Source organism: Perca fluviatilis, chromosome 11 (assembly GCF_010015445.1).
Source record: "Perca fluviatilis chromosome 11, GENO_Pfluv_1.0, whole genome shotgun sequence".
NCBI classification, from domain to species: Eukaryota; Metazoa; Chordata; class Actinopteri; order Perciformes; family Percidae; genus Perca; species Perca fluviatilis.
In genome coordinates this window covers 33,611,613-33,638,703 of record NC_053122.1, presented here as the reverse complement: position 1 = coordinate 33,638,703, position 27,091 = coordinate 33,611,613, and the positions used below count along the sequence as shown (strand labels likewise).

Sequence of the window (27,091 nt, the reverse complement as noted above, 5' to 3'; positions counted from 1 at the left end):
CACACACACACACACACACTATGAACTTACAGATGGAGCAGCACGATGGCGATGAGGGTCCACTCTGGAGTTTTATGGATGATGTTTGTGTTGCTGAACCTGTGGTGTTGAGAAAAAAGACTGGTCAATCATGACATAAAGAGTAATGTCATTTAAGAACACGTGTCTATGCGTTGCTGATCAATCCAACCACAAAGGCACATCATTTTTAGGCAGGCGTCAAAAAATCACCCGATTCTGATAAGTAAACTAGGAAAACAAAATGGGCACAAAGCCGGAGCGAACACCGGCTGCAATAGTGCAGTGATGTATGCCGCTGTGACAGCGCTGTGCGTGCTCTTTGGTTCAGGCCTCTTGTCAGCACGGCCACTGACAGCAGAAAAGAGAATTCCAGGAAACAGGACGCTGGAGGTGTTACTCGCTGCACAGTGATTTAATAGCACTCCTGTTGAAAACATCCTAACCAGCCAATGGGAACACAGAGGACTTCTATGGCAGGAAATGTTCAATTCTGGTGCAAGTTTGGAAGATTTTTTTTAACAAACCAATTTACTGACTACTACTCGATCGTGGCTGTATAAACTGAAAACACTTTTGAAGAAAGAACAACAATGGTGAAAGTAAGAAAGGGGATTTATTAGCTTGGGCCCACGACGAGGTGGTGACTGAAAGGTCTGTGAGCCTACTTAAAAGGTGCTGTAAGCGATGTTGTGCGTGCGTTTTTTTTTGTTACATACAGCAAACATCTCCCCACTGTCCACTGGCTGCCGGTCCCCTGAACACACTGTAAAAAAACAACGCGGTCTCTGTAGACAGCCCAGGCTCCACAAACGGCAACATAAACAAGAGTGGGGGGGGGGTTTAACGTGTCGAAGGGAGGGGAGGGGACGAGGGAGTGGCGAGCTAGCCTCCGTTTTGTTTGACAATACTGTCGGTATACGATCCGTTCTGCCTACACGATCCGTTCTGCACATGCGCAAGATAATACTGTTTTACCGAGGATACGACCTGCACGATCTGTTCCACGCTAGCCTATGGCTAGCCTCCACTGGGAAGCTAACGTTAGTTTAGCTAACAGCTAATTCGGCTAACCGCTAGCTGACAGCTAGATTCAGTCTAAAATAACGTTAAGTCAACCTTAATTGGAGAAGCAGGCTACAGTTACATTAAGACTTTACAGTAATAACAATAAAGACAAATATTGAGTGATTGTATTTTAAATGAGCACAAGTAAAGTAGAACTGACGTAACAGCTGTTATATATGTTAACGTTTATTTTCAAGTTTTATTTTGAGGGTCTGCGCAGAACGGATTGTGCAGGTGGAACGGATCGGGTACTGACAACCCGATCCGTTCCACCTGCACAATCTGTTCTGCGCATGTGCAAGATGACACGTATGCCATGACGTAGGCGCAGATGATAATGCTGCGTTCATGCTACCTCGAAATAACAGGCACCGCCCCACTGGTTACGTTGTTTCTGCAGCTAGATTCAGTCTAAAGACATTACAGTAATAACAATAAAGACAAGTATTGAGTGATTGTATTTTAAATGAGCACAAGTAAAGTAGAACTATTTTTTTTTTTTGACGTAAACTTTTTTTTTTTTTTTTTTTTTTTTTTTTTGGGGTTTTTCTAAGCGGTTAGCCGAATTAGCTGTTAGCTAAACTAACGTTAGCTTAACTGTGGAGGCTAACGGCAGACCGCTGCAATCAGCTAGCTGTTAGCCAAATTAACCGTTAGCTAAACTAACGTTAGCTTCCCGGTGGAGGCTAACGGCAGACCGCTATAATCACCTAGCAGTCCGCCGAATTAACCGTTAGCTAAACTAACGTTAGCTTCCCGGGGGAGGGTAACGGCAGACCGCTATAATCACCTAGCGGTCCGCCGAATTAACCGTTAGCTACCGCTATAATCACCTAGCGGTCCGCCGAATTAGCTATTAGCTAACTAACGTTAGCTGGAGGCTAGCGTGTGAACATCTTGCGCATGCGCAGAACGGATCGTGCAGGTGGAAGCGGTGCCGTTATTCCAAGGTGGTGGTGGAATGAACGCAGCATTATCATCTGCGCCTACGTCATGGCATACGTATCATCTTGCACATGCGCAGAACGGATTGTGCAGGTGGAACGGATCGGGTACTGACAATGGAACAGATCGTGCAGTGTCGTCATTGACATATATATTAATGGACCAATAGACCCCGTTGCTCTGGACGGAGACCAGTGAAGGCTATTAGAAGCACTTTTCCGGTGATCTCTTCCTTTACTGCGCAGCCTCCAACTGACAGAGACAACGTAAATGTGACGTGAGCAACGTGTCTGAAAGTTGGAAGTCTTCTGGTAGCTGTGCCAAGAGGAATCTCAATCATTCCCAATCTTACAGAGACGGAGAGTGTAGGTATATGTAAGAAGATAACATAAGCACAGGCTAATTATTGCTAACTAACATGCTAGTTAACATTCGTAATTAAACCTAAACAGCTAATGTAAGTCGAAACTGCCTGCGAGCTTCTCCTGTACTATACGGTAATTCCTCTACTGTGCGACAGTAAGTCACTTAGTTATGACACAATCGTTAGCCTATTTTTACAAAAACGTCTGCTACGGAGCCATAATGTGAGGTACAAGGTAATGGAGCCTTTTATACATTGTCGTGTTTCTTTAGAACTAAACAATGGACAAATAGAGTCTTTAAACGCTTCAGATGTAAAGTTATTCGCAGTCAAGTGACGTAAAAAAAAAATGGCGGTCAGTGGAATGCTAACAAGAGGTGATACCTTTGTAGCAACAAAATGGCGCCATCGGCGGTTCGCGTTTAGAAGCGAAGCTTACCCCCTTGAGTGTCGTGAATCCTCGTACAACAGCGCATGCGCGAACATTTTGCGCATGTGCAGAACGGATCGTGCAGGCAGAACGGATCGTGTACCGACAAATACTTTGAACGTCAACAAGAAGTGACGTCACCAACATCGCTTAGAGCGCCTTTAACCGATTAGACGGACGTGCGTGTTTGTGCCCGTCCAGACTGCAAAGCAACCCCGGAGTTTTTTAAACCAAAACGGGGTCAGCAGTGGTCGGTAACGTTTATCAGTTCGATTTTCTAAGCACAAACGGACATTTTCAAAAATAACATTGTGCACAGCTGTCAGTTTTCAGAAGTGTTCGTTTACACGTATCCGTCAATGCCATCAAGGGCACGCCAAACCTGTAGGTGGCAGTATAACGAGAAGCTCAAGCCCACGTTAGCCAATCAGAATCCCGAAAATAGCAACAGCAGCAACGAATCACTTCTCTTCCTCACTTCCTCGGCTGTCTAAACCTCCGTTTGTCTCAGTTTACATGCAAATGAAGAGTTTTTTTTAGAAAGAATCGTTTTCAGAGGCGAATTCTCTGTTTGCGTGTAAACGAAGGGAAATGTCTCAGTTTTTCAAAATAACCAAGTACGTGTAAACAGGGTATGAGACATGCATCTGTATCCATCTATTATATTAATATCTCAAGCAGATCAATGTGTTTTTTCAAAAATGTCATGACACTTGAAAATAATATGGCAAAAAGCCACATGTACAATACACCTGGGTTGATATATCAGAAAAGCATACACCAAAAATGACCGTTCAATGAATGCGTATGTGTGAATATGGGTAATGAATGAATGCTGACATTTTGACTTATAAGAAAAACTCCTGTTGTCATGTTTCATGTCCACCTGTAGGAGGTACCAGAGTTCTTCATCAAACCTTCCCACAATGTTGTAGAATGTATCCATTAGTTACCATTTTAATCCTAATTTATCTAAGAATATTACAGTGATCTCAGGAAGATGGATGTTTTTGTTGCCGCTCGCAGAGGGTTTAAAAAAAAAAACACCACTCCCTTTGGAGAAAGGAATATAACTGGATGTCTCTACAGACAGCACAGAAATGTTGCAGCAGTGAAGCAATTTACTTTTATTCTGTTGCATGCACAACACTGACTCTAGTACTGTACCTTTAAATACCTGTACCTTTAAATAAACATCTCAGCGCTAGGCTATAGGTGCAGACTCCTCGTTTTTATATTTTGTAGCCTAGGACACCACACACACACACACACACACACACACACACAGGTTGGTAGTAAGAGGGCAACAACAACTTGAGATGGCCAAAAAGAGGGCTTAACAGCTTGCAAAGGACTGTGCCATATCTGCTATTATTGGCAGCTGCCACATATGGCGGAGACGTTGCTACTTATACCCTTAAGTACTGAGTATTGTGCTTATTAAGTGATACTGTGAAGACATGGTGCATGCCACTGGTCCATGAGTTTCCGTATGTATTGTACTGCATCTGTAATATTTGTGTCCCTGTACCATTTTTCTTCATGTGGACATAAATAAATGGTTAAAAAGTGTGTGTGTGCGTGTGTGTGTGTGTGTGTTTGTGTCTCTCTCTGTCTGTCAGTGTGCTTTTATTTGTATGTCTTATTTGTGTCTCTTTCAGGAGAAAGAAGCTCACTTCTTCTTTATTACACGTTAGGTGTTAGTACTGTTCATGCACCCTGTTTCCTGCCGTGTGTGTGTGTGTGTGTGTGTGTGTGACACCTTATGCAAGCAGACCTGCAGAGTGTGTGTGTGTGTGTGTGTGTGCTGCACTGACCTGAATGTCTTAACCAGGTTGTTCAGGTCAGTGGAGAAGTCACTGATGGTGAGACTCAAAGGACCGACAACGTTTCTGAGACTGCAACACAACAGAGACAAAACGATGAGGGGGCAAAGAGAGACAAACGTTGCAATTTTTATGGACGATAAATGTGTGCTATTAAAAGGGATCTAGAAGGGTTCCAACTGATACAATAAATAACGAGCGTGTAAACTTAAGTTTATCTGACTGGTGTTTATAAAAACCAAAACACAGTACGGTAACTGCATGATACTTCCAGAGTCCAGCAGCGTGATCATTTTGCCTACACATTAATAGGCACACTCAGTTATACATGGTAACCTATGTCGGACTGCAGGGGACCCAGGTTCCATTCAGCCCAAGAATATTTGTTCTGGGAGATGGGTCAGTCCTAAGCGGGATGGATAAGCACATAACAAACTGGGTCCAGACAGATTTTAAGAGGATGGAGGAATGAAGGGGTGCCATCACTCCAGGAGTGGGCTTGTGAAATGGCTAGGGTGGTGGCGTTTGAAAAAAATGTCATATAAACAGTTTGCTAGATTGAATTTCTACACAGGAAAATGGGGAAAGTACATGAGCTGTCTGGAGGGCTCCTAAGAAGCTTTGTGCTGTGGAAAGGCGTATACTATATGCTTGTTGTTTCATCACATATATTTATATATATTATTTGGATTACAGTTGTCTATTTAGTTATTATTTTATTGTATTATATTGAATATTATGGTTATTATTTCATATTGTCTACATTTTTTCTAAGTAAGTGTTGATGACAAGTGTGTGTGTGTGTGTGTGTGTGTGTGTGTGTGTGTGTGGGGGGGGTATTTATGTTGTGAGTTGTATGTTTTGTATTTTAACAAAATAGAGCTGCAATGATTAATTGTTTAATCGATTAGTTGTCAACTCTTAAATTAATCGCAAACTATTTTCATAATCGATTAGTCGGTTTGAGTAATTTTTAAGACAAAAGTCAAAATTCTCTGATTCCAGCTTCTTAAATGTGAATATGTTCTAGTTTCTTGGCTCCTCTGTGAGTTGTGGACAAAACAAGACATTTGAGGACGTCATCTTGGGCTTTTGGGAAACACTGATCCACATTTTTCACCATTTTCTGACATTTTATAGACCAAACAACTAATCGATTAATCGAGAAAAAAAAAAATCAACAGATTAATCGACTATGAAAATAATCGTTAGCTGCAGCTCTGAAACAAAATCAAAACTGTTAATCTTAAAAAAATAAAGTGGAGTAAGAGGAATATTCTACAACCAAACACACTTTGTTTAGTATTAGTGTGGTAAAATGGTGGATCAGCTAGACATTAGTATACAACTGTAGCATCCAGTGACAGGATGCCCTTTTCACACCTTCTCGCTTCTTCTTCAGCAGCCAGTGCTTTGGTGCGCTTCCCACCTGCTTGCGAGATGGCTAGGGTGGCGGCGTTTGAAAAAATGTCATATAAACGGTTTGCCAGATTGGAGGTCTATACTAGAAAATAGGGAAAGTACTTAAGCTTTCTGGAGGGCTCCTATGAAAATTTGTGCTTAGGTGAAGTGTATACTATGTCCTTATTGTTGTCACATATACACACTGTGACAACCTGGAACAACTGCTGCATGTGCGAAGTGTTTCTTTGAAAAATTGTATACCGTTAAAAAATGAAAAAAAATTGTCAATCATGGGACGGCCTCTAGCTCACCCAGTAAGATCGTTCGCCCCATGTTGGCTGAGTCCTGCAGCGGCGCGGGTTCGAATCCGACCTGCTGCATCCCCCATCTCTTTTCCCCCTTTCCTGTCTATTCACTGTTACTACTTAATAAAAAGGGAAATGCCCCAAAAAATAATCTTAAAAAAAGAAAAAAATTGTCAATCATAAAAAATAAGCACACTCAGTTGAAGCACACAGCCGAAAGAGACACATAAACATTCAGACACACGAATAAAAGTACACACACACACACACACACACACACACACACACACACACACACACACACACACACACACACACACACACACACACACACACACACACACACACACACACACACACACACACACACACACACACACACCAGCTGGTGAGCTTCTCCACTGTGATGCGTTTCTGGATGAGGTGCTGAGCATGAGAGTCAACGAGCGGCAGAGCTGGGTCCTTTGTGCTCTGGTCCTGGACTGTCCCCTGCTGGGGGGGACAAAGGAGATGTGTGAGTGTTGGGAGAGCAGACCTCAATACATACACACACACTCACTGTCCAAATCACATTTGTTTACACCTGCGACTCTGGACCAGGGGTACTTGCCAGGGGATACATGGAAAGATCATAGAGTAGCTCAACTAATTTGAAAAAAATAGAAATTGTGATTTAATAGGAAGAACATATGCCCATATTAACACAAAGTCAACTGTAACACCTGAACGCTACGTGTTGCCGTTCAAAGTGTGTGTGAAAACTGGTCAGCAAACGAGCACAGTAGTTTAGCTTGAAAGTAATAAATAAATGGTAGAAATAAATAGTTAAAAGGTAATGACTAAACTGTTCGAATGATTAGCTTAAGCAATGGAGAAATGGTTAAAATAGCTAAAAGTAGATATAGTTAGCCAACGGTTGAAATAGTTAGCTAAAAGTAATGACCTTAAAGTAATGCTAATGGATTGATGGTTGAAACATTCCGCTTCATTCTAAGTAGTAGTAGCCTAGTAGGGGGATTGCTGACCAAACCAACCTTAATATTGACAGTTCAATTGTATGAAACAATTAACAATATTCACTTTTAAATAATGAATAGTGTTATACATTTAGAACATAGATTGTGAATTGATGAAGGGGTAGGCAAGTTCATCTGACAGGGCTGTGGGGGAACCTCAGACCAAAAAGGTTGGGAACCATTTGTTTACACACTAGATTTCCTATGTAGTGCCTCCATGTGGCCATTGACTCTCACAACAAGGCCCTTCATTCTAGCTTTTTGGGGCTTTTCCGCCTTTAATGGACAGGACAGCTAGGTGAGAAAGGGGAGAGAGAGGGGGAAGACATGCAGGAAATTGTCACAGGTTGGACTCGAACCCTGGACCTCTGCGTCGAGGCAATTAATCTCTATGTATGTATGCCTGCTCTACCCACTGAGCCAACCCGGCCAAAGAATTCAATACTTTTTAGGCACCGACCGAATTGCCTCTAAAGTATCGAGGATCAAAAAATGCCTCGTCATTCAATACCCAATTTCAATACCTAAGGAGTAAATCTCATCAGTGTCAGGGAGCCAATAAGCATGCAGCATGCTTCTACCAAGATCTAATAAGGCTTATGAGCTAAGATCTAAATACACGTTATGCCAGAGATGGGGCTCATGTAGTAGGAGCTGAAAAATAAATTAAAAGATTTGTGCCGTAATGTGTAATGTTGTAATTTATTTTGGTTTTATAAAAATTGATTCCGGAACCGTTATCGAAGTCACGATGTTGGTATCAAAAAATGTTGAACGATACCCAGCCCTACTTTATTCACAACCATCCTCTCTTTTCTCTTTCCCCCCTCCCTCACCTGGTTTCCATGCAGCTCCTCTGCCCCCTCCGGTAGAATCCAGGTCCCTTTATAAAACTCCCTGACTCTCAGCTCCAGCTGCTGGGTCTCCTGCCGCAGCGCCTGGTAGTCAGGAACGGCGGCAGACGCTCTCTCCTGCGCCCCGGCGCCAGCCCGTTCTGCGTCCCCGTTGGCCACGTCGTCCTCGAAGTCGTCCTCATCCAGCTCCTCGTCTTCCTCCCCCGCCGCCTTTTCTTCTTTGACGTCGGCAACAGCGGAGCCGGGGGAATAGTGGCCGCCGTACAGGAACTCCAGGGTCTTGTCAGTGCTCCAGTCCTTTAACGTCCTTCTCAGGCACTCGAGGAGATTGAGCCGGACGTGTGAGTGGGGTTTGGCTCCGGCAGCGTGGCTCTTGAGTAGCTCTTGTAGCCCTGCTGCCCCTCTCTTGCTCACACTCACCTGGGTGATGTTGAGGCCTGGCAGGCTGCTCGATACCGTGTCGTGGCCGTCCTGATTTGTCTTGTTTAGGGTTGAAGAAGGGAGAGGTTTTCTTTCTGTTGAGCTGTTTGAGTCTTCACACAGAGGAAAAGTGATTAGATGTGTGGGTTCTGCTTGTGTGGCTGTTGAGTCGACAGGTGGGGGAGCAGTTTGATTGACTGAGTCGGATAAACTGCACACATTCAGTTTAGCTGTAGTCTCCTCCACACTGGGCTGGTCTGGCACCGGCTCTCCACGAGGTCTGTCTGCGTTTGATGAAGTCGACCGTTTTTCAGCGTCAGTTTTACAAGAAAGTGACTCCCGTCCATTCTCACCCTCTCTCTTTTCCCCCTCCCTCTCTGCGGCCTGACCCTCAATCTCCTCCTCACCTCCCTCCCTCCGCTGTTTCTTCCGCCTCTCCATCATCCCTCGATCCCCTTTCTTGTCTCCGTCTGTACGTTTAGGCAGGTCGCCCCAGTGCACCCTGGGTCCCTGCCGCTGGGAAACCACGCTGGAGACAAAGTCCTGCTCCTGCTCAGCGTCGCTGCTTTCACTGGGGCTGAGGCCGTCTGCGGCAGGACCCCGCCGAGAGCTGGGAGGGTCCTCGGGTGGAGCGGCGAGGGGGTCCTCAATGTCGTCCACTTGTAGACGCCTCTCCAACAGCTTAAGCTCCTCCCCAGAACTCCCGCTGGACACACATTGGTTACACTGAGCTGAGTCCTATTCACACAGGACTAGTATTACCAGGGGACCGCCTGGGATTTAGAAATTACCCGCCACGTCTGTGTTCTCGTCGGCGCATTCACACGGGATAAGCGAAGTCTGCATTTTACATGAATTTACTGACATTATCGCTGACATTATATGATGTCAGTGCTCTCTCAGAACTTTCATTTATAATTGCCAACGCAGCCAATACAACCCCGAGCACAGAGGTGTTGATACGCACGGGACTAATGTTGTCACACAACCTGGTTTTGGCCAAATAGGTAGGTAATTTGTAGAGCCTGACCGATATATCGGTGGGCTGATATTAGGCATTTTCCAAACTATCGGTATCGGCAGTTATAATGGCCGATAAATGAATATTTAGAAATTTAAATAAAAACAAGACGAAAGACCTTCCAACCATGTTATGAGTGTTGGCGTTGCATCGTTTGTCCACCAGAGGACACTCTACACCCTTTAAGTTTCATATCTTAAAAGGAACACGCCGACTTATTGGGAATTTAGCTTATTCACCGTAACCCCCAGAGTAAGACGATACATACCCTTCTCATCTCAGTGCGCGCTGTAAAGCTGTCTGACGGCTGCAGCCCATCACAGAACATGCAGGTGAATGGTTCCAGTAATCCTACTGCTCTGAATAAGTGACAAAATAACGCCAACATGTTCCTATTTACATGTTGTGATTTGTACAGTCACAGCTTGTACAAAAAACAACGTAACATGACGGCTATCTCTAACCGTAACAAACCGGGAACTATATTCTCAGGCGGAAGAATATAGTACTTGGGCGGAGTGATATGCTCGCAGCAAGCCTGTCTGAGAATATAGTTCCCGGTTTGTTTACGGTTAGAAGATGGCTGTGTCTCATGTTACGTTGTTTTTTTTTGTACACGCTGTGACTCTACAAATCACAACATGTAAATAGGAACATGTTGGTGTTATTTTGTCACAATTCGGAGCAGTAGGCTAGTTGGAACCAGTTACCTGCAGGATCTGTGCTGGGCTAAGCTAATGCTGGAGCCGTCAGACAGCGTTACAGCACGCACAGAGATGAGACGGGTATGTATCGACTTGTCTTACTCTGGGGGTTACAGTGAATAAGCTAAATTCCCAATAAGTCGGCGTGTTCCTTTAAGTTTGTATTTTTATACATTTATTTATCAGAACTTTAATATATTTGGATGTTCCTCTGTTCTGTTGTGACAATAAAACAAACAAGTTCATTTTTAAACTGCATTATCATATTCTTTTAGTGAGGACTCATAAATAACTACAAATAACTAATGTTAGGGAAATCTGTTTGTTTTGTTACGCGTTTCTGGATTTTTTTATTATTTTTTTTTAATACATATATCGGCCGATATATCGGAATATCGGATTTTTAAATCACCTAATATTTGTATCGATATCGGCCTTAAAAATCCTTTATCGGTCGGGCTCTAGTAATTTGCGGTGGAATTTTTACTTTACAAATTTCAGACATGGCAGATTGGCACGGGTTAAGATCACAGACGCTCTCCGAAATCATTACAAATTACTGGAGGTCCCCAGGTTATAAAAATCCTGTATGAATAGGGCTATCTAATATAAAACCTATCTTACAGTTAGAAAATTATACCGTATACCGTTAGTTGTATCAGAACAAAAACAAAAAAAACATTGTCTGATATGTTAGTATTTAAAATATTCACATACAAACACTTAGGCAAATACATACCAGTCTCTTTTCTTCATCAGTTTAATTTCTGGAGGGCTGTCAGTGAGAAAAAAAAAAAAAAAGTTAAACAGTCTTAAAAAATTTAAATATGCAATGATCAGTTGATAGTTGGGATTTAGAACCGAGAATGGAACGGCACACATACCTCTCATGCTGCCTGAGCCAAAGAGGTGTATTTGGGATTTGTAGCTCAAACTCTTTGGAGGCTTTGTAGCAGAAGTTACTACAAAAACACTAATCACAAAAGAGAGATGCAAAGACCATCTTTATTTTGACTGTTTGTTCCAAAATACAGTACAGGCCAAAAGTTTGGACACACCTTCTCATTCAATGGGTTTCTTTATTTTCATGCCTCACTGAAGGCATCACAACTATGAATGAACACATATGGAATTATGTACTTAACAAAAAAGTGTGAAATAACTGAAAACATGTCTTATATTTTAGATTCTTCAAAGTAGCCACCCTTTGCTTTTTTTTGATAACTCTGCAAACCCTTGGTGTTCTCTCAATGAGCTTCATGAGGTAGTCACCTGAAATGGTTTTCACTTCACAGGTGTGCTTTGTCAGGGTTAATTAGTGGAATGTTTTCCCTTATTAATAAAAAAAGCAAAGGGTGGCTGCTTTGAAGAATCTAAAATATAAGACATGTTTTCAGTTATTTCACACTTTTTTGTTAAGTACATAATTCCATATGTGTTCATTCATAGTTTTGATGCCTTCAGTGAGAATCTACAATGTAAATAGTCAAGAAAATAAAAAGGAAACACATTGAATGAGAAGGTGTGTCCAAACTTATTTAATATTTATATATAATATTTTCTCTAGCAGCACTTACCTTGCGCTCTGTGATGTCGTACACCTTATTGGTCTTAGTAGAAATTCTATACTTTTGAGTTGGAATCTATAAAGTGAACAGTAGCACGGAGTCAGATCAGAAGCATGAAACACATTGACATTTATTACTTGCATAGATAAAGACTGATATAAAAGGCTCTTACCTTGCCCAGTTTATTTGAACATATAGGATAACTACACATTTTGGCAATGGATCTCTCCTCTAAAGCATCTTTGTAATAAGCAGGAGTGATGAACCTTGCCTGTGAAGAAGGGAGACAATAACAGGAGAAAATAAGCTTGTTTCCATTGTATTCTAAAGCTCAGTGAATTAAACTTAAAAGCAAATGTGATAATTCACTGCTTCCTACACAACAGAACAAATATTTGATATAAAACTACCTACTTCACTCTAGGGCTGGGCAATATATCAATATCGTGATATGAGACTAGATATCGTCTTAGATTTTGGATATCGGAATATTATATACTGTACAGTATATATAATATGGCAAAAGTATAGTCTTTTCCTGGTTTTAACACTCCTGTTGTCCTCGGGTCAAATTTGGCCTGTTTTTAAAGTTTTCTATATCCGAAATATAGGTTTCTTTCAACCAAATTGCCCAAAAATAACATGGTTGGTTCCATACAACATTCTTCACAAATAAAATCAAAGATCAGTTAAAAGTTTCTTTCATTACATTTTGAGAGTTTTATTCAATATTATAGCACATTTCTGCTTTTAAACTCAAAAATGAAGTATGATTTCATAAAAATTTGGTTTATTGACAATGAATTCCAAGAATAATAGTGTGAAACTAGTGTTTATAATTTGGTGTTAGTGGTGTATATACTGGTGGGAAAAAAGCGTCGAAAACTTCAGAAAAAGCGTCAAAAACGGCAAAGTGACAAAAAGTGACAATCAGACAACAAAGCGACAAATAAGGAACAGAAATATCAAAAAAGCGACAAAAACATTGGAAAAACAACAAATGAAACTAAACCAAAAGCAACAAAAACTTCTAAAAAGTGCTGGAAGCCTAGAAAAAAAATGCAAAAAAAAAATACACCCATGCTAAAGTTGACTAAAAAGAGGAATAAAAAAAATCATCTTTTGGAAATTGATCTTAATGTCTTAATTAAAAAAATGAGGAAAAAACTTCCCTTTAAGGACCCCAATTTTCTTTGTGAATGAATAATGTATCCTAACTAAATAAATGTTCTTCCTTAAAATACAGGGGGCATAAGTAAGTACACCCCTATGTTAAATTCCCATGGAGGCAGGCCGATGTTTATTTTTAAAGGCCAGTTATTTCAAGAATCCAGGTTACTAAGCATCCTGATAAAGTTCCCTTGGCCTTTGGAATTAAAATAGCCCCCCCACATCATCACATACCCTTCACCATACCTAGAGATTGGCAAGGGGTACTTTCCATAAGATCATCTCTCAGTGCAAATCAAACCAGCTATTAGGCTAACTGAAATAAAACCATGTCAATCTCTAAGTAAGGTGAAGGGTATGTGATGATTTAAATTCCAAAGGCCAAGAGAACTTTATCAGGATGCATAGTATCCTGGATCCATGAAATAACTGGCCTTTAAAAATAAAAATCTGCCTGCCTCTATGGGAATTTAACATAGGGGTGTATGTGCAACCTGTATTTTAAGGAAGAACATTTATTTATTTATTTACGATGCATTATTCATTCACAAAGAAAATTGGTGTCCTTAAAGGTTGGATTTTCCCCCATTTTTTTAATTAAAGGCATTAACATCAATTTTTTTATTCAACTTTAGCATGGGTGTATTCACTTATGCTTAGCACTGTATGTTAGACAGTTTAGGGGTGAACTGTGAACTGATGCTTCTGTCGGCTGCTAAATTTAACTCAGATGATACATACGCAGTCAACCAGGAAGTCTTCAGCCACGCTGTCCTCCAGGAGACGCTCCACTATTTTCAGGGCTCTTTTCTCCAGCTCCAATTTATCCCTTAGCATCTCCGTCACTACCTCTCTCCTGACACGAGATAGATATAGTACACACATTAGAACAAGTGTTGGTGTGGTTACTTGTTGACATTTATTATTATTAGTAGTAGTATTATTAATAAAGTAGAGTAAGACAATGTGAGGGTGCGCCTCATCCCGGTCAACATTACACATCGCTTCTATTGGACTCACTCCAGATTGTTTAGAATTGGTCTGAAATACATGCCAAATTGTTGGAAATGTAAGACAGAGGACGGCCAATTACTTCATATCCTATGGTCCTGTGATAAGGTCCTGAAATTTTGGACGAGGATACATAATAACCTATGTCGGATTTCAGGGACCCAGGTTCTAATCATGCCCAAGACAGATTATTTTAAGAGGATGGAGGAATGAAGGGGTGCCATCAATCCAGGAGTGGGCTTGTGAGATGGCTAGGGTGGCGGCGTTTGAAATAAAAGTCATATAAACAGTTTGCTAGATTGAATATCTACACAGGAAAATGGGGAAAGTACATGAGCTATCTGGAGGGCTCCTAAGAAGCTTTGTGCTGTGGAGAGGCATATACTATATGCTTGTTGGTTCATCACATATATTTATATATATTTTTTGGATTACAGTTGTCTATTTAGTTATTATTTTATTGTATTATATTGAATATTATGGTTATTATTTCACATTGTCTTCATTTTTTCTAAGTAAGTGTTGATGACGAGTGTGTGTGTGTGGGGGGGGGGTTATTTATGTTGTGAGTTGTATGTTCTGTATTTAAAAAAAATAGAGCTGCAATGACTAATCGTTTAATCGATTAGCCAACTCTTAAATAATCGATTAGTCGGTTTGAGTAATTTTTAAGATAAAAGTCAAAATTCTCTGATTCCAGCTTCTTAAATGTGAATATGTTCTAGTTTCTTGGCTCCTCTGTGAGTTGTGGACAAAACAAGACATTTGAGGACGTCATCTTGGGCTTTTGGGAAACACTGATCCACATTTTTCACCATTTTCTGACATTTTATAGACCAAACAGCTAATCGATTAATCGAGAAAAAAATCAACAGATTAATCGACTATGAAAATAATAGTTAGTTGCAGCTCTGAAACAAAATCAAAACTGTTTATCTTAAAAAAATAAAGTGGAGTAAGAGGAATATTTTACAACCAGACACACTTTGTTTAGTATTAGTGTGTGAAAATTATAATAGTCCATGAGCCAGTGCCCCAAATTTGGGCCATCGGTATCATCTGGGGAGACAAAGGCTCATAGTGATTTTTGGCAAGGTATACACCCCTAGTACTAGAAAAATCATGATAGCAGTGCAAGGGTGGTAGCGAATCCCTATTTTTTGGGCTCATGAAGTTACTAACCCCCTAAGGTAAATACCGTTTTTGAAATCTGGTGTATATCTGGTTTAGGCTCATGGTAGGGATATTGTCAATATTCTATAAATATGGTGCTTGGTATCGTTGGAAAGGGGAGCTCATGGACTATAAATAGACATTAGTCTGTAGCATCCAGTGACAGGATGCCCTTTTCACACCTTCTTGCTTCTTCTTCAGCAGCCAGTGCTTTGGTGCGCTTCCCACCTGCCACACAAATAAAAAACACGATTACAAGGCTAATATGAGTCCTAACTGTTCCCCACTGAAGATATAGCACTATGCTGTTGAACCCAGTAAACCAGTCAATGAGCTGCTACACAATGTAGGCCCTTGTATGACACAGAAGCATGTTTAAACTTAACCCTCACGGCTGTTATTAGGCTGTAAACATATTCATAATATAAAATAAACCTCCTTTTATTGCATTTTAAAAATAGAATATAGCTTTCACAATTTTAAAAAGGGCTTTCGTGCATTTTAGTGTCCCAAATTATTTTCCAAAAACTGAGTGTCCCAAATGATGAAAGAATCTTTAGACTCTCTGGGATAATGTAGTCCTGATTTGACAAATTCAATCTGGACCTGGTCCAGTGTGGTCTACATGACATGTGAGAAAGAAATAAACAGTCAAATCTCCTTTAATGCATTTTCACAAATACAATAAAGCTTTCACAAATCTGAAAGTGGGACTGAGACAGCTTTAATGCTTTCACAACAGTAAGAGGTGGCAAAACAACAGAGGAGCAGTCGATCAAAAATGGAAGTTATAAGTTCCCTTTAACGTTCAAATTAATTGCCGAATCGGAAGCTGTCTCCCGCGTCTTTTCGAAAAGCCTAATATCGATATGAGAGAACAATTTCTTAATTGAAACTAACCTTTTTTAGAGGGTTTATCGGAGCCTTGGCTCCTTCTTCTCTCCTCGGTCTCCATTATGTTTCCGTTTTCTACGTTTTCAACTTTGACCTATGACGTATTTAATTCTACGGCAAGCCTAAATGGACAATCGAGCCGTCTCATAATTTCGCGTTAGCGTGGCTAAGGTGGGTATCTTCCTTATTATTGTCCTTTTATATCACTTTTATTTCGGTTACAGCGCGTGCTGTTTGTTCTGTGTTTGTATAGCTGGGACAGCACATGGAAAGGTTTGTTTTCAGTCAAACGGCTAAGCTAATTCACAATTATATACCAGCATTCATTGTAACGTTGCTACTTTACTACAGTTTTATTTCACACACAGGCGACGGCTTATTATTGGACCTTAACCTACATATAAATGATGAATTAACTCACTAACAGCTATGGGAGTTTAGCTGGACACAATTATAAGCCACTTAATTATCAAGTAATGTGGTGTGCGTGTGCATTATTTTTGACATGAAGTGTCCTGTCTGCCTCCTGCGTGAAGATAAAGCCCGCCTGAAGACAGCAGGGATGGCTCTGGAGCAGCTCAGTGATGTGGTCCAGAGATGTGTGAGTGCTTCGGGGACTGGACTAGAGGGGGTCCAATACACACCGCACCCACCTTTTAACATGCATCCACACCTTCCACATTTTACTACATGTCTGTGTTCTTCACTTACATCTTATTCAGTGCAATTACTCACTTGGTACCAGTGGTGTAGTCTACGTGATACGCAGATATCCCACTAAGAAAGCTCCAGGATTTCCATATACCCACCTAAAAATGTGCAATGGCACATAACAACATACTTTCCATTATATTTTTGATATATTTTTGAATTGTCATAGATCTGTGTTTTCCTTCGCATAGGCTGAATACAGGTATTTCCACTGTAAATTGGTGCATTAAAGTGTGTCAAAATGCAGAAAATTAAGTCTTTGGCACTCAAAATTTCCTTGGACTAGTAGACCCAGACGCCCCACTTTGATATGTCCATTCTGGTCCATATATTTATGTAGAACAGTATACCCGCTAAAATACATTAGACTACACCACTGCTTGGTGTAATCTGAATGTGTATAGCAATAGTGGTCTTTACTAGATCTTTGCAACTCCGTTTGAGCTGCACTTTTACGGTCTGCTCCATTAGTTTAAAAATAGTGAAGGTGAAAGAGACATTTTTACAGGCCACTGTGTTGCTACTGTCTATGCTACACTAAATTAGGAAAGCCTTGGATATCTTAAAGGATATTTCAATAATGGTTAAAAGATGGTAGGACTGCAACTAACAATTATATACATTAACAATTGACTTGTCAATTATTTCAGGATTAACTGTAAATCTATAAAAGGTCAGAAATTGTGATGTGTGTTGCTCATAATTTGCCAGATCCTAAAGTGACATGTACAGTTTGCTAATGTGTCCAACCAACAGTACCAAAACCCCAAATGTATTTACTTTACAATGACATAAAAGCAGCACATTCTCCCATTGAGAAGCCGGAGACTGGCATTTTTACCTTTTTTTTAAGAATGACTTCATCATCAATTTGCTGCAATAAAATGCCTATATTTTCTCTTTTAATCCCTCCATTTGTCTCTCTTTCACACAGCAAGCCCTGCCTGAAGACCGCTACACCACAGAGGACCATGACGTGTTCACGATTTCTGGGCGGACCTGCATCGAGGAGGGAAACAGCGCCCAGGTCCTCAGTATTGTCCTGGATGAAAAGAATCAGGTACTCAGAGCTCACAATTATTGTTTTTTTCAGTGTGTAGACTCATGTTTGCTGCACGTCGTGCTGCATAAACACCCCTCTGTCCCTCTTTCTGTAGGACATAGTGAGATGTATGGGTTGGAATCTGCTGCCTCCCCTGATCCAGGTTCTGGTGAAGAAAGAAGACAAGAAGCTTTCTCAATGCCTAGCCATTTTCAACCACCTGCTGCAGGTCTGTTCATCTGCTCAACAGTTAACCAAAATCACAAGATTATATTATATTTAAGCTAAAACGATATTTAGAATTCGATATGATTCACTGACAAATCTAGCAGTGTGTCGATGCTTAGTGTCTCGAGTGTTGGGATTTTCTTCCCAGACCTGCAGACCCAAAGAGCTGCTGATTGGCTTGTTGGAGCAGCTGGAGCAGGATGACCCTGACACCATAGCAACGAGCCTCCATCTGCTGCTGAACCCTCTACAGAAAGGTGGAGCACATTTCTTTGAATATGTTCTCCAATATACTTACTAAGGGGTGGGGGGGAAGAATTGAAAATCGTATGTATCGTGATTTTGTACCGACTGTCTGACATGTGATGTGCATTCTTTTTAGAAAACAATTACTTTTTAGAAATGTCTCATGATATATCGTCTCTAGAAGTGTATTATTCAACTTTTGCTTTTGTTAAAGAAGGAAAAGAAAATTCCAAAACTCAATGAATACTATCAAATCGCAATACTTCTAGAATTGGCACCCATGTATCGTGATAGTCGAAACGGGACAAAAGCATATGGTCCCACCCCTAATACTTACTGTAATCACAATTTAAAAATAGAGCCATTTCTATTTCCTGTGTGCGTTCCTCTCAGTGCTGCTGTGTCTGGGCAGCCGGAAGGCGTCGTCCCTGGGCATGACTCTGTCCTCTGTGCTGGACCAGGTGGCCAAACTGCCTCTACCTCACACCAAGGAGCAGGAGGAGGACGACGTCTTCTCGCTGTGTCGCTGCTGCACCGATCTGATAGACTTTGTCAAGCCTTTTGTCCACGAGGCCAGGCAAAATCTCCTGAACACCGAGGCCCGACATGAGAGGGAGCAGGGAAGGGATAACGAGGACGAGCTGCAGACAGAGCTGCTGAAGTTGTGAGCGAGAACATTTAAATTCACATCTCGGACTTACATATCGTCGCTGTCAGGCAGAAACCTTGTGTCTCCATATTTCGTCCTTTTTAATTTGGTTTTCATAAATCAATGCCATTGGTCCCCCTGTACGTCTGCCTGTGTGTTTTACAAATATTGAAACATTTAAACACTGACTTTGTCTGAGGTAAGTAGCTCCATAAAATAGTTTCAAATTAGCCTTTTCTCATTTCCTGAAAAACAACGGTTTTAGACATACAAGGTTTTCACCTGACAGCGACAGTATCAAATACCTGCATGAAGACGCTAAGGTCGACTCCTTGTGGTTTTCTGTCTTAGCTGTATGAAGACTCTGAGTCACCCTCTGCTGGAGGTACAACTCAAGGATCCGGACACTCTGGCTGTGTCTCCCCTCAGGAATTTTGCCACAGAGATTTTGGTACGGCTAATCCATTCACCATAATATTCTGGAAGGAGCTGACGCTGCCCTGTAACTTTGGTGTAAATGTTGTGATGGGGCCTGGCAAATTGGACTCATTTAATATGTCAGTAACTGACTCTCACAATTTTCATAGACTGATACAAATTCAGTAGATGCTGCCTGGACCCGTGGTGTAGTCTAATGTATTGTAGTGGGTATATGGTTTTATTTCAGTTAGCCTAATAGCTGGTTTGATTTGCATTGAGAGATGATCTTATGGAAAGTACCCCATGCCAATCTCTAGGTATGGTGAAGGAGTATGTGATGATGTGGGGCTATTTTAATTCCAAAGGCCAAGGGAACTTTATCAGGATGCATAGTATCCTGGATCCATGAAATAACTGGCCTTTAAAAATAAACATCTGCCTGCCTCTATGGGAATTTAACATAGCGGTGTACTTACTTTTGTTGCCAGCGGTTTAGACATTAATGGCTGTGTGTAGTTATTTTGAGGGGACAGCACATTTACACTGTTATACAAGCTGTACAATTAATACTTTACATTGTAGCAAAGTTTCATTTCTTCAGTGTTGTCCCATTAAAAGATCTAATGAAATATTTACTAAACTGTAAGGAGTGTACTCACTTTTGTGAGATACTGTGTGTGCATATATATATATATATATATATATATATATATATATATATATATATATATTTATTATTATTATTATTATTATTATTATGTGAACTATATATTATTATGTGAACTATATATTATTATAATATATGTATATATATTTGGCCAGAATCTGCCTTTGGGGGAGGGGGGGGGCCATATCATAGTGGGGGATCAACAACGTAATTTCCTGTATTCTGATACACTTTTACGCACCAATTTATGTTGGAAATCCCTTTATTTAGCCTATATGAGGAAGAAAAACACAGATGACAATTCAAAATATATCAAAAATATAATGGAAAGTATGTTGTTGCGTGTCATTGGGCATTTTTAAGTGGGTAGATGGAAATCCTGGAGCTTTCTTAGTGGGTATACTGCATATACCTGCGTATCACATAGACTACCCCACTAGCCTGGACTCACTTTTGGTCAGATTACCACGTCAGATATTGTGTTAATGGCAAGTGTGTTTCTGTGTGTATTTGGTACAGAACACCCTCAGTGCTATCGGAGAGTCTGTCCCCAGTCTTGTGTACCAGCCTCTGTTGAAAAGAAAACAGGTTCCGGGCTTTCTGGAGGAGGAGGTGCGTTATCCTAAAGAGTCTTTGGCCAGCCTGGCTCACCTGGTGTTTGTCCATCACCTGGCCGCAGATACATTCCCCAGTGTTTTCAGGTAAGATAGAAGAGAAGAAAAAAAAAAAAAAAAAGTATTATCATAAAGTACTAAGACAGTGATGAGTCTCTTCAAACGTGGCTAGAAATTAGCACTGGACAATGCTGATGATGATTTATACAGTTTGAACACAAATAATACTGAGAATTGAAATGCATTGTTAATCCTCCAGACTCTCTGTGTTTACAGTCCCGTGTTCTGTCTCCGGAGTAACATGGAGCACATTTGCCTCCTCTTGTCCAGGTGAATACAAGACACAATATTATTGGTATCCGTTCTGTGCTGTTGCACCGTTGGCAGTGTAGATGTCAGTTGGCTTTCATAAAACAACACGTATAATGGCAGAGTTTGGCACACACGGCATTTGTTTGGTACATCATCACTCAAATTGATTGCTCCTGATATAAAAAAATAAATTTGTATAGTATAGTATATGTCATTGATGTTGGATGAAAATGATAAAAACTCAAACTATGAAATGGAAAAAGGTTGTTAACCCTCCTGTTGTCCTCGGGTCAAATTTGACCCATTTTCAAAGTTTCTATTTCAGCAATTTTGGTTTCTTTTTAACCAAATTGTCCAAAAACTAATGTGGATGTTTCCATAAAACGCTCTTCACAAGTCAAATAAACGAACAGTTCACTACTTTCATTGAATTTGGGTGTTTTATTCAATTTTATAGCATTTGAAAAAAAGAAAAAGTGAAATAATTTTGAAAGAATTGACAAAAATGTCTAAAAAAGTGACAAAAATGTTGGGAGAAAAACAACAAAAACCTTAAAAAAAAAAGAAAAAAAAAGTAGAAATGCGGGACAAAAATGTCAAAATGTTGACGGGAAGACAAGACCAGGGTTAAGAACATTTTCCTTACTTAAAGTTAAAGTTGACATGGCACATTGGCCATTCAAACTGCATTCTTGATATTGATAAAAACACATTGACATCATGAAAAATGTAATCCCATTTATTTCGCATATAACTGCCCCACTGAATAAATGCAGACTTGGATCTTCCGGTTCATGTTTGGTGTGTGTTGTGTATTTGAGCTGAACTGCTCATGACTTCTTTTTAAAATTCTGTTTGACAGAACTGAGGAGTTCAGGATTCAGAAAGGACTGGTGAGTCAAACAAACTAAAGAACTAAAGAAAAAAAAGCAGAAACAAACATCTTGTTTCAGCTGTCATGAAGAATAGTCTCATAAGATCTTATTTTTTTTTTTAGAGCTTTGGTGTGTGTGTGTTGTGTGTGTGTGTGTGTGTGTGTGTGTGTGTGTGTGTGTGTGTGTGTGTGTGTGTGTGTGTGTGTGTGTGTGTGTGTGTGTGTGTGTGTGTGTGTGTGTGTGTGTGTGTGTGTGTGTGTGTGTGTGTGTGTGTGTGTGTGTTCCATCACACAGGAGCTGTATGAGAAGAGTCTGGTGCGCGTGGAGGATTGCAGTCTGCATGCAGATCTGCTGGAGATCAAAACCTTCCTCACGGTCCCTCAGGTGAACCCTCTTCTTCATACAGAGCTCAGCTTAGACTCTGCTGTGTGATGCCTTCATGGTGCTTAGTTGTTGATTTCACCGTTTGTTTTTCAGCACATGGTGAAGGTGATGACGATATGTCCGAGGCATGATTTGGTAAGTCTTCACATAAGTAGATAGTTTAGCAACGTTGGGCAAAAAGTAACATTAGCTGGGTCTAAAGTGTGTATTCATGTCATTTTAATGCCATAGATACTGGACCTATAAATGACATGTTTTTCTATTTTTGCATGTATTGTAATTCGCATCTATTTTCTACAGACAATTAACGATCTAAGCGCATGGCGTGACGCGCCTGGCGCAGGTGCGTTTATGGCGTGTCCAAATCCACTTTTGCTAGTTTAACGGTGGAAAAAAGGGTCCGTGCGCCGGGCGCGTGATTCAAAAGGGTTGTACTTAGTGTCTTCATTAATTCGTAGGTGTGTTTTGGGCGTAACGTGCAATAAACCAATCACAATCTCATATCCCATTACCTTTTAAAAGCCAGGCGCGTTTGGACCTTGGCGCATTGCTATTATGATGGTGGATTTGCACTGTAATATTTTTATTTGTAATCTTTTGCATGTTTGTGTGCTGCTGCGCGTCCTGTGTGTGTGTGTGTGTGTGTGTGTGTGTGTGTGTGTGTGTAACAAGCATAGTGTGCGCGCGCTGTGCATAAGCCTAGGTGCATTTTACTAATTTGCTGTTAAAATAACAATGAAATGCTGCGCTGTTGACTTTAGACCAGGTTTTTGTTGGTCAATGGCGCGATTGCTTCCCGCTGCCTCAAGATAGCAATACGCCCAGAATGCACCTGAACACACCTCCCTGTAAGACCAGCACGCCCATGGGCGCACAGATGGGCGCAGGTGCATTTGCTATTTAAACGACGCGGTCGCTGGACGGGAAACTGACAGATGCGTCGGTTTAAACTAGCAAAGACACTTGCGCCGGGCTTTGCGCTGCGCCGGGTGCGAGATAGGGCCCCTAAAGCTGTTTGAAAATCAACATATTTACTTCTTTGTCAACAGAGAACCAGAGGTCTGAAGGTGTTGCAGCTGAGCATTGATAAGTTTGACACCGAAGCCAAGTACAATCTTTTCCAGTAAGCTCCCCCCCCCTACAGAAATGCCTCTCTCTGTTCCACCCTCCAGCCTACTGACTGCTACTGGTCGTCTTGTTTTCAGGTACATGCTGAAAACCAGCAATCACTCAGGAGTGGAAGGCTACGTCATCAAAAACATCAAGAATCAGATAGATGTTGCCCTGCAGGTGAGATGGCGTTTGAAATCCCTCGCTGGCTGTTTGCTCGGTTGTCATTTATCACAAGTTCTGATGCAGCATCTCAAAGCTACACGAGTGCCTGTGCAGAGCGTTGGGTTGTAATTTAAAAATGTCTTGTACGGGCGCCTGGGTAGCTCCCCTGGTAGAGCAGGCGCCCACATGTAGGGGTTAACTCCTTGACGCAGTGGCCGTAGGTTCGACTGCGGCCCTTTGCTGCATGTCATTCCCTTTCATGTCTTCAGCCGTAATAAAGGCCTAAAATGCCCCAAAAAAAATCTTAAATAAAATGCAGTGAAAGTCTGTCTGTCCTCAGCCTGGTAACAGTAACACCTGGTTCGTGGGAGCTCACCTGCTGCCTTTGCTGCGTAAAGTTCTCAGTCTGCCAGACGGCCCAGAGACCGACCTCCTGCATTACCTGGACAGGTCAGAGACACACACACACACACACACACACACACACACACACACACACACACACACACACACACACACACACACACACACACACACACACACACACACACACACACACTCTCTCTCACCACACACTCTCTCACACACATGGCGGGAAACAGGGTGCACATACAAGTTACCAATCTATCAAGAGTACTAGCACCTAACGTGTAATAAAGAAGATACCACTGCCAAAGTGAGCTTCTTTCTCCTGACAGCATCATTTGAAGTTGATGTGCTTAATGAATTACTTAAGTGTGAACTAAATTAGGTTTAATTATACATAAAGCTAAAATGGTATGAAGCATTGCTATGCTTCATAACAAAATAGCATGAAAAGCCAGACTAGGATTTAAAAGAAATATGTTGGAGTTTGGATTGATTTAAAGCTACAGTGCACGATTATTTTATATTAATGAACATCCGTTCCATTCAAGCCAATGCCAAATGACTTTATACAAAGCTAATTAAGCTCCTTCGGCTTCACAAAACTGTGTTTCTCAGTATGGCTAGGTTTACTAAATGGTGTAGTCGGGTGACTTTCGCACGCAGATGCTCGAGTGGTGCGATTTATGTCACCGCTGAGAATGGACAACCGCTCAGCTTCGGAGACGAAGAGGACATAAAAATGACGTCTTCTGAAGAGTCCATCGTGGTTTTAATCCTCCGTGTCCTCCTTGATTTGACGGGTTAAACGCTACTAGCACCTGTGTGGAGGAGGGGCGGGGGTGGGGGTGGTGCGAGACCGCCGAAGGCTCGCTACATCTGGTTGCTCAGACAGTGTTGTCATTATTTACTGTAGATTCCTCATGGTGGGGGGACAGAAACTACTCTCTATAGCTTAAAGGTCCCATGTCATGAAAATTTCACTTTGAGTTCCCCCAGCCTGCCTATGGTCCCCCAGTAGCTAGAAATGGTGATAGGTGTAAACCGAGCCCTGGGTATCCTGCTCTGCCTTTGAGAAAATGAAAGCTCAGATGGGCAGATCAGGAATCTTCTCCTTATGAGGTCATAAGGAGAAAGGTTACCTCCCCTTTCTCTGCTTTGCCCGCCCAGAGAATTTGGCCTGCCCACGAGAAAGAGAGAGAGAGACATCATGGCTTTCAAACGAGCAAAGTGGCAGTTGGCCACACCCCCCACCCTCCACCATGTCATGGGACCTTTAAAGCCGGATTGTTTTGTCAAAGTAGTGTTTCCAACGTTACCTTTTTGTGTCGTTTTGAACAGAGTCATGGAGTCCCTGAACCTGCTGCGCTACCTCGTCATCAGAGACAAAGCGACAGACAACCAGGTGAGTGATCCGATCCACTAAATATCAGGCAGGCTCCTCCGGCCAAGAGACCAAAATCAGCGACAGAGAATGGTGGTTTGATAAAAAAAATTTCCCGGCCATTAACCCTTGTTGTCTTCCCGTCAACCATGAAAAAAACACTAGCTTTTTTCAGTTTTTTTTTTTTTTTTTTATGTTTGTGGGTTTTTTTTCAATGTTTTTCACTTTCTTTTCAACATTTGTATTGCTTTTTTCTGACATTTAGTCACGTTTTTCCGACGTGTAACTTTTATAATGTTTTGGGCGGGGTTTTTTTTTAACGTTTTTATCGTAGTTTGAGGTTTTCTTCCGATGTTTTTGACATTATTTTTCAGCGTTTTTGTCACTTTTCCCAACGTTTTGTCATTTATTTATTTTTAACATTTTGGCCACTTATTTCAACGTCCCATATCGTCAGATATTGAAATTGAAATTTGAAAAGGGGTCAAATTTGACCCAAGGACAACGCCTGCCATTATCTCTCAAGTGGTCAGAAGGACAGCTAAACATCCACCCACACGTTTCTGATTTCCATAGTGCATCAGTTAACTATACACTCCTCATGTTTTTTGTTCTGCTGCTGTTTTGATCTGACAGACAGGGATCTGGACCGAGCTGTATAAAATAGAGGACACGTTCCTGAAGCCGCTACGTGTTGGAGTGAACATGTCCAGGGCTCACTATGAGAGGGAGCTCCACAACACCATGGCCACCACGAGGGCTAAGGCCAAAGGTCAGGCCAACACACTTGTGTCCATTTCAGTTCCACCTTCCTTAAACCACTCACTGATTTTATTTTTTGACAGAATTCTGTGAATAGCAGTAATAGTAACATTAGAAAAAAAAGGGTTACACTTTACTTTAAGGTATCTACATAAGAGTGACATGACACTGTCATGAACATGTCAAACAAGTAAAACGTTTATGACATAACGCTTCTTTTAGTGTCATTCGGTTTTTGTCGTGACAAGTTATGGTTAGTTAGTTAGGATTCATGTGTCATGGCAGGGTCATGTGTTCATGACCGTGTCATGTCACTCTTATGTAGATACCTTCAAGTAAGTTGTTACCAAAAAACCCGCATGATTGCGTTTTCCACAGAGGAGTCTGTGCTTTCTGTGTCCGTTGGCGACGAGAAGCTGCCGAACATGACCTCAGAGTCCCAGATTCAGGTCAGTGACTTTCACGTTCACATAACCAACTAGATTGTGTTTTTGTACAGCGCTGACGAAGAGCAGCAATGACCTGATTGAATTATAACGTGTCCTTTCAGGCTCTGCACTCAGCCCTGCACACGTTTGACATGATCGAGAGCGTGTTGGTGCGAATAGAGGAACTCACCGAGGGGGAAGGAAAATCTTTAGACTGAGCCCATCGGTTTTACCACCAGAGGTTGTCATCGTCTCAGGGCCTAGTGAACAATAAGAGCCTTTGACTGTTCCAACTTGCTGTACTTTGAAATAATGTATCCACAGCTGATGCTGCTCATTAACAACAAACAGTTAACAAATTGTGTGAGTGCGTTTCCTTTTCATTTTTTCCCCAAGCATATCAAGTTGTTTTCAGCAGGTCTGCTGAGTACTTTAAAATGTTGCATACATTGTCTATAAAATGTTCAAATATTGACTGGAAAGTTTGTATCGCTTCTGTAATAAATGTTAACTCTTGTACACGTACGAGTTAAAAAA

General features: G+C 41.2%; 2 protein-coding genes across 6 annotated transcripts in view; one reads left to right on the top strand and one right to left on the bottom strand.

Annotated features, from left to right (window-relative positions):
* rpap2 (RNA polymerase II associated protein 2) overlaps positions 1–16,316 on the bottom strand; it is a 21,196-nt gene extending 4,880 nt beyond the window's left edge. Inside the window, exons 1-11 of one of the 2 annotated variants that reach the window (XM_039816909.1) lie at positions 16,198–16,316; positions 15,480–15,525; positions 13,855–13,969; positions 12,116–12,214; positions 11,953–12,018; positions 11,260–11,348; positions 11,115–11,150; positions 8,213–9,356; positions 6,743–6,852; positions 4,643–4,723; positions 31–99 (exon numbers count right to left, since the gene is read on the bottom strand). In XM_039816909.1, coding sequence (XP_039672843.1) covers positions 31–99; positions 4,643–4,723; positions 6,743–6,852; positions 8,213–9,356; positions 11,115–11,150; positions 11,260–11,348; positions 11,953–12,018; positions 12,116–12,214; positions 13,855–13,969; positions 15,480–15,525; positions 16,198–16,252 — 1,910 coding nt within the window. In that variant the 5' untranslated portion in view covers positions 16,253–16,316. The remainder of the gene's footprint in view (positions 1–30; positions 100–4,642; positions 4,724–6,742; positions 6,853–8,212; positions 9,357–11,114; positions 11,151–11,259; positions 11,349–11,952; positions 12,019–12,115; positions 12,215–13,854; positions 13,970–15,479; positions 15,526–16,197) is intronic. The other variant, XM_039816910.1, reaches the window with a different exon arrangement.
* On the top strand, positions 16,282–27,091 carry glmna (glomulin, FKBP associated protein a). 4 transcript variants are annotated; one of them, XM_039816913.1, is made up of 19 exons: positions 16,282–16,362; positions 16,728–16,792; positions 17,837–17,962; positions 18,060–18,173; positions 18,321–18,429; positions 18,812–19,082; positions 19,419–19,518; positions 20,674–20,855; positions 21,045–21,098; positions 21,943–21,973; positions 22,250–22,339; positions 22,433–22,474; positions 23,389–23,462; positions 23,545–23,629; positions 23,955–24,064; positions 25,322–25,385; positions 26,001–26,136; positions 26,505–26,575; positions 26,677–27,091. In XM_039816913.1, exons 2-19 carry the CDS (start codon positions 16,754–16,756, stop codon positions 26,770–26,772), a joined length of 1,794 nt encoding a protein of 597 aa, XP_039672847.1. In that variant the 5' UTR covers positions 16,282–16,362; positions 16,728–16,753; the 3' UTR covers positions 26,773–27,091. The 4 variants fall into 4 exon arrangements, with proteins under 4 accessions (XP_039672847.1, XP_039672845.1, XP_039672848.1 ...); XM_039816911.1 differs by having other exon boundaries at positions 16,284–16,362; positions 16,703–16,792; XM_039816914.1 differs by lacking the exon at positions 16,282–16,362 and adding an exon at positions 16,416–16,464.

Excerpts from the sequence above, each read along its gene's own strand:
- glmna (XM_039816913.1), top strand. The coding sequence starts at position 16,754 with ATGGCTCTGGAGCAGCTCAGTGATGTGGTCCAGAGATGT. Across the intron at positions 25,386-26,000 it reads ACAAAGCGACAGACAACCAG|ACAGGGATCTGGACCGAGCT; the intron begins GTGAGTGATCCG and ends TTGATCTGACAG. Across the intron at positions 26,137-26,504 it reads CACGAGGGCTAAGGCCAAAG|AGGAGTCTGTGCTTTCTGTG; the intron begins GTCAGGCCAACA and ends CGTTTTCCACAG.